The sequence below is a fragment of the Pteropus alecto genome, unplaced genomic scaffold, assembly GCF_000325575.1.
Source record: "Pteropus alecto unplaced genomic scaffold, ASM32557v1 scaffold3, whole genome shotgun sequence".
Taxonomy (NCBI): domain Eukaryota; kingdom Metazoa; phylum Chordata; class Mammalia; order Chiroptera; family Pteropodidae; genus Pteropus; species Pteropus alecto.
Genome location: NW_006442484.1, coordinates 13,605,989 through 13,613,669, shown reverse-complemented (window position 1 = coordinate 13,613,669; position 7,681 = coordinate 13,605,989). Strand labels below are relative to the sequence as shown.

Sequence of the window (7,681 nt, the reverse complement as noted above, 5' to 3'; positions counted from 1 at the left end):
TGCACCGGCCATTTAAAGGGAAAAAATTAACTCTGTGGGGAAGGGGAAGGGTGATGGTGGTACCAAGCAGAGAGGGCTTCCAGAAAATAGGGACTTCCAGGCTGGATTTTGTAGGCTAAATAGGAGTTTATGGCTTATCACTAACACAGTGCTTTGCAGATAACTGGTGCTCAATAAAGAGCGGTGGAACTGAATTGAATGGCATGGCATCCTGGGACTTAGACAGTAGAAGTAGAAAAGGACAATATTCAAGAGGCTTTCTATAGACAGAATGAGACATAAACAGTAATTTCCAATTTGGTTAACAAACCCACTCAGAACATGGAACATCTGCATTCCTCTCTAACAATTATTTCGACCAGTCACTAAATTCCCTAAATTTGCTTGATTACTCTGAAAATTTCCTGCAGTAATTATAACAAGTAAGGTTTATTAATCAACACAAATTTGTAGAAAAAGCCATGTTCTGAACACATGAGCACAACTAATTGTGGAAAAAAAAGTAAGGGTGCTGCCTTAGTAGCGAAGGCTAAGCAACAGCTTGAAGAAAATGTTATCTACAAAAATACCAAAAGGACTAGAGAAGATGGGGGTGGGCTGCTCCCCAGGAGAGAAGCACTGGGGGGAGGTGCTGGCTTGCCCCGCCCTCTTGGTTGTAGGTAATGAGATCTTTCCCACAAATCCTCCACTCTCACTCAGTCCTGGCCAAACCTTCAACAGAGTTACGACATCCATGACATATCAGGTACAAGTGAGTTTCTGTGGAAACTCATATTGTCTAGAACCAAGAAGACAGGTTCATATACAGGTCTGAAGGCAGATATAGAGGAAATAAGGTCAGGAATTTGTAAAAACAAAGTGCGGGGGTGGGGGGGCAGGTTCTAGGTCATGAAATTGGGGGTTTGGGCCAAGTTCAGCCATGTATTTGATGGATAAGAGACACATTTGTTACTTATGTTACAGCTGGGAAATCCAGGGCCTGGCACAGAAAAAAGTTTTCAATATATATTGACTGACTGACCAGATTAAACATCTTTCATTTGCCTGTTGGCACCCACCATTCTCACTTGTGCTGTCCTCAAAAAGAGTGACTTTGTCCACAGGTGGCTCCTGAGGCTGATTCCCAGCAGTGGGAGTAAATTTGTGTTTCCATGAGGGCACCAAAGAACGTGGCTGGGAAACTGAGCCCTCTTGACTAATCTCCATGATGATCTCCACACACGTGAATCAACATGCCAACAAGCTCACTCTTGAAAGAGTCAGACATAAACCTCTCCTATTCATCTCCCCTACTAGGAATCTGCCCAGGAGAAAGAAAAACATATGTCTACATACATGTAAATGTTCACTCTTCACAACAGCCACAAGGTGGAAACAACCCGAATGTCCATCGACTGGTAAATGGATAAACAAACGGCGGTATATCCATACAAAGGAATATTAGTCAGCAATAAAAAAAGGAATGAAGTGCCGACTCATACTGCAACGTGCACGAACCTCACAAACATACCGAGTAAAAGAAGCCAGAAATCTCCAGCAAAGGTAAATCGATAGAGACAGAATATGGTATTTTCCTGGGGCTGGGTCAGGGAGCATGGACTGACTGCAAATAGGCACAAATGAGCTGTTCTGGGTGATGGAATTGTTATAAAACTAGATTGTGGTGGTAAATGCACAACTCTATCAATTTGCTAAAAAATCATCGAATTATACGCTTATATGGAGTGAATTTTATTGCCTGTAAATTATACTTCAATGAAGCTGTTTTAAAAAACACACCTTGGCTTCTGGGCTCCTGAAGCGGCAAGCAGCTAAGGCTTTCAGAGGACCTATTCTGTGCCAGGCACCGTCTTAGCCCTAAACATGTATTAATCTATTGATTCCTCCACCAAACCTATGGGGTAGGCAGCAGCATTATCTCCATCACACAGAAGAGAAACAGCACTGAGATGTTAGGAAACTTGCTCAAGGTCACAAAAAAGAGTGAGGGCAGAACCAGACTCCAGGGTCCAACGCTTACTCATTACTTGCCCAGTCTCTTTGGGATCAGGAATGGCTTGACAAACGGCAGCGCTGATTTTTCAAAAGAGCAAACATTCCCCAGGCTAGTGATAACTTCTCCCCTTTTCAACTCCTTGTCTTCTTTTTCTGCAACCAGTCACCTCTTCGCCTCTACCATTCCCCTGACCCTGTGCTATCGAGATTCACTACCAGGCTTGTCCTTGCACCTAGAACACTCCCTAGGGAGTTCAAGATGGGCTCAGATGAGCCAGATTTCCCTGGACCTAAGCTGATTGCATAGCAGCTCTTGGAGTTAACTCGTTTCCCTCCATGTATCCAGAATGCTTTCCGTGTGAATCACATAGTTCTTTGCAAAATAATATGAGCACATATTATGCTCATATACATCCTGTAGATTTACAGGGGCTTTACAGGTAGAAAATAGGGTTGAAGAACATATGTATGGTTTTCAGAAGTCAATCTGAACATTGTCATTCTCTCAAAAGAAACTGATATACTTCGGCCTGAGGCAAATACCTAAGTCTTTCTCAAGAAACGCTTAATGAGAACCTTAACAGGCCAGACCCACTCAGGTTAGGGAAGAATAGTACTCTTGATCTGAGATTACAAGAAATTTTTGCCTTGCCACCAAGCCCCTGCTTCTGGAGAGAGCGCCTCTTTTAGAGATCTGATTTAAAAGAGGGTACTATCCCAAATCAACATTTTTAGTACAGTAAACAGGAGGCAAGGACATTAAGGGGAGAAAGCAAGTGGTTTCCCTAAAGCCAGGATTCTTTCTCTTTGGGTGCTCCAGCCGGATTGACTGGGTATGAGGTAGGTTTCCTGCTGTCAACCACTCAACTCAACATTGAACCCTGGGGCTTTTGCAATTGCTGTCACTTGGCTTCCTCTGGTTTCTGCTGCCTTGGGTGAGCAGTGATGGACAACTTTGAAAGGGTTTTGGTATAAAAGCTCCCTTGTTCCCCTTGCAGATCACAGGGAGGACTGGGAGGCAGAGATCAGCACAATCAGAGCTGCGAGCTCCTACAGTTCAAGGGACCGGGAAACTTGAGGTGTTACTACAAGTTTCAAGGGACCGGGAAACTTGAAGCGTTACTACCTCTTCAGAGCTTGAGGTTTTCCTGTTCATACCAGAAACACCCCTGGGTTTATCCCAGGCCCCAGTCTTGCTGCTCTCTGAAGATATTCCTAGCTGCAAAAATACTGAACACCCAGAGCTCCACAACATGGGGGCCTGGAGGTAATCATTAAAAGCAGAAGACCCAATCTGTCAACAAATGGAGTTCTGGCTTCCTGTCTTCCCTGTAGAGTTGGGGGAACATTATGGCATCAATAAAACTCTCCCCAGAGGCCTGGGATAAACTCGAAATAGGCCCCTTTATTGCTTGTTTAGCAGCACTGGGAGAATGTTTAATAAGAAATGCCTAGACGATCCTTAGAATGATTTTTCTAAAACACCAACCTGACAGCAACACTGTACTCATCCTGCCTTCAAACCTTCCTTTGGCTTCCTGTTGTCCCAGAATCAAATCTGAATTCTTCGGCTGAGCCTCAGCATCTTTTTACAATCTGTCTCCTCCTCCAGCCTCATCCTCTCATATTGTTTTTTCGGTCATAGCTAAACTTCCAACAATTCATCGTAACTTCTCTTAATTTTTTTCCCTAGGCCTTTGCATCTTGACTTGTACAATCCTCCCCGTAGCCCCAGCTGCCTTCAAGAATCCTCTCCTGCAAAAGCTTTGGGATAGACTCTCCCGCAACCCCTTCCCCTCCCCGTCCCCATCCTGCAGGCTGAGCTATGCTATCCCAAAGCACCCAGGTCACATAACTATTACAGGGCGTAACCTGCACCAGTGGCATCGTCTGTGGACTTGACTGGCTTCTCTGCGATACTTGAAGCTACCTGAGGACAAGGACTAGTCCTCTGACATCTTCCCCAACTCCCAGCACAGTCTGTAGCACATAGATGACATACATTTACAGTGGATGAATGAATGAATGACAGACGACAGAGAAATCTCTGAATTTCTGTGAACCACAGAGCTCTGCAAAAAAGTCTATACCCAGAAGGTGATGTGAAAGGGCAGGTTTATTAGCACATTTTCCAGAAGACAATTTTAATGACATATTTTCCATTCCTAAGGTCCAAGATGGGCTTCCCAGTTCCTGGTACACATGAAAAAAAAAGCGCATGTGCTCTCTCGCCCTCTCACTCATTTATTCTTTCCTTCACCTAGGAGTTATCGTGCACCTACTGTGTACCAAGGCAGACGGCCAGGCACTTGAGATTTAGAAGTGAACAAGCTGGGTGTGGCCTCTGCATTATGTAGGCTTTAGCAATGTCTGTTTAGGGAGCAGGACCTTCCTGTTTGAAAGGAAACCTAGTAATAGATTTACAGAGAATAGGCTACATGAGAACTTTTAAGGACTGGCTGGGGTTCAAGAGTTTTCAGGAAGAAAGAAAAGCCTTCAAATAAACTTGATAAAGAGTCTTTTTTCATGTAGCAATTTTCCCTGAGAGGAAGTAGAGACAGGAGAGGAGGAGGTGAGTTTCAGAAGCAGCTGCAAGGATCCTGGTAAAACCTCAGTCTCTTTGACGGTAGTTAAGAGCTGTGATGTCTTAAAACTCACTGCCAGCTCCTGCCTGCACCTTCATGTGGAACCAGCGACTCCTTGAGGTAAAAGAAGATGGGAAATATAGCTCTGGGCCACCTGCATGGCCTGAGGCCCTTCAGTGCCATTGGTGTAGGCCTGGGCTCAGACCAACCTAGCATCAAGACTTGATTCCATGACTTGTGAGGCCTGTGACTACAAGTCTCAGTTCCCACATCCAGAGAATGGGGTTATTACTGCCAGCTCACAGGATGACATGAAGATTAAACAAGATGATGCACTGTGATGAGCTTGGTACTCATTGGCATACCGTCTGTAGGTAAAAGGTAGGATGGTGATACTGTCATTCTTAATTCAGGTGTCATGTAAAGATTGAATGAGATGACAACTCAAAAGCTTAGCTCTAACGGTAAAAGTCTGATGAATAGTATATCAAATTATGTAATAATACGGTATGCTTATATAACAACATAATATATGCTATATTAAGTAATCAACAGTCCTAGTTTGTATTCATCGAGCACTATGTTCCAGCAGTATTCTAAGCATTTCATATGTATTTTTAGTTCATTTAATCCTCACATTAGCCCTATGAAGTTCTATTATTATTCTTATTTTACAGAGGAGGAACCTAAGGCACAGAGAGGCTAAATAGCATGCCCAGGTCATACAACCAGAAAGTCATGGCGATTGAACTGGAACCCAGGTGGCTGGCTACAGAGCATGCCCTCATGCAGCCAACAAAAAATATCAGACATGCCACCCTGAAGCCTCCCTCTCCAACAGTAGCACCCAGGACTGTCCACCGCTCAGCACAGTCTATCACCTGAAATCTTTTCTTTGAAACCTACTTTGGGTCTATGATCTATTCCTACTTACATTTTCAACAGCGTACCATTTCTATTTTCAGTCTACACAATCCTCATCCTCTATTGTGTAAAGATCTCTTGATCGCCCCAAGACACTCTGCTTTGCCCTTTAAGAGGAGCCCCTTATTTCTGGAATTTGGTCAAGAAGTTCATACTTCTCTACCTATGGGGGTTCTCAGTCTGTCTATTTTTAGCTCTTGTGTTGCTTTTGAAGCCTATGGAATTAAATGTTATAAATGATGGCAATGACACTCTTAGCCTTTATTTCCATGAGCGCAAGCCATAGCTTCCTCACTCTGTTGGGGTCACGGGATTTGTCGAACCCTACCTGCTTTGGAAATGAAGTGCTGCTTTTATGTTTTATATACGTGGGTTTTATGGAAAGTTTCATTTGAAAAGGGGTCCTGTTTGAAAAGATGTTTGAAGACCACTAAAAAGTCCTAACATATTTGGAATTGCAGAACATATACTAAAAAAAATGCTTAGAAACCACAGAGTTCAGTCCTTGCCTTTCTTAGGGTGAGAAATGACCATGAGGCAGAAGCAGAGAGCTGTCTTCTCTGCCTCCCTCCCCACCCAAGTCTTTGTGATGCCCCTCAGAACACAGGGCACAGGACTGATGGTCAAGTCTCTCCTATAAGTTACCATTTGGCCTTCCACCATCATATAGAACATTCTTCCCCCAAGGACAGACAGACTCCCTTGGGGGACGATGACAGGGCATGCTTTAGAATTCCAACAAGCCATTATCCAACTTCTGGAGTCTTTCAAATCGGGAAAACAAGCAGAAACATGGTGAGGTGTTAACTGTTTGCGAGAGCCTTCTGGGTTAAGAGGAAGCAAGACGCAGCAAAGAGAGAGGGACTTCTGAGGAGCCTTACCTGTTTTTCAATGAAAGCATTGATTCTCTGCAGCATCCCCTCGCATGTGAATTCATATGGCATGTATGGCTCAATCTGCGGAAATAGAACATGGTATCATGAAAGAAGAGGAAACAGAATATGCGACACCCAGTCCTCTACTGATTCACTGACGCTCAGGTGCCGACACCTGCAGTCAGTCTTGTGAGGGGCTATGACTATGAACTGGGAAGTCAAGAGACCTGAGTTCACAACCTCACTGCTCCTTACGAACCGTGGGACCCTGAGCCAATTACCTAACATCTCCAAGCCTCAGATTTTCATGTGAAAAATGGTGATAAGAAAAAATCCACCTCTGTGAAGCTGTGGTGAAGATTATATGAGTTAAAAAAAGTAAATCACTTAGTTCGCAGTATAGCACAGAGTAGGCATTCAGCAAAAGGTAGCGAGAATCACTTTTAGAAGGTAAGTCCCACAGGGCAGGGTCTATGGCTGCCAGGTTGTCCTTATATCCCAGTGCTGAGCAGTGTGGCACATATAGAAACTCAACATTCATTCACAAATCTGTTAAATGAATGCATGCTCGCTGCTCTGAGACAGGCACATGATGAGTGGTGTGAGGGCCCATGACGGTGACAAAGGCATCATTCTACATTCATAAGTGAGATTGACATGTACCCAAAGAATCTGTGGTGAGGAAAAAACAGTACTAAAGCACCATAAAGAGTTCACCTAGAGGGTCCTAGAAGGTCAAAGCAGATTTCTGCTCATGCTGTGCTTTTGAGGCCAGCTATGATTCTAGCAAGCCAAAATGTAGAAGTAGTTCCAGGTGGGGTGAGTGATGTGAGATTAGACACCAAAGAAAGGCAGCAGGAGATAGAGCTCAGCATCATGAGGCTGGGAGACAAGGGTGGGAAGAGGTTCCCTGGATTTCTACAAAAGCCATGAAATTTCTACACTAAGGAGACTAGACTTTATTTGTAGGTAACAGGAAACCTGGAAGATGCTTTGCTGGTGGTGGAGGAGGCAATCTGATCAATATTATGACACCTGAGGGAAGGGGAAGAAATGTAGGTTTGACTTCTGCTGCACAGTGTTTGTGCCAACAGTATGAAGGCTGTACCTTCAGGGGCAGCCAGATAGCATTACTAACCTGAAATGGAAATTTTACTTGGGAGAAAACCGCCAGCAATCCAGTCTGTTACAGCATCAGAGAGCCCAGGGAGCATGGTCAGCAATAGGACAGAGGGCTACCTTCACCATCTATGCTTGCCTATCTTGAACGTACAGGGTGAAGAACTAGACAACATCTATGAG

At 44.1% G+C, this 7,681-nt stretch overlaps 1 protein-coding gene across 8 annotated transcripts in view; it reads right to left on the bottom strand.

Moving 5' to 3' along the window:
• MGAT5 (mannosyl (alpha-1,6-)-glycoprotein beta-1,6-N-acetyl-glucosaminyltransferase) overlaps nt 1-7,681 on the bottom strand; it is a 330,189-nt gene that overhangs the window by 17,059 nt on the left and 305,449 nt on the right. For all 8 annotated transcript variants that reach the window (XM_015596648.2, XM_025039242.1, XM_025039241.1 and 5 more), the window contains one exon: nt 6,386-6,460. In XM_015596648.2, the coding sequence (XP_015452134.1) occupies nt 6,386-6,460 (75 nt within the window). The remainder of the gene's footprint in view (nt 1-6,385; nt 6,461-7,681) is intronic.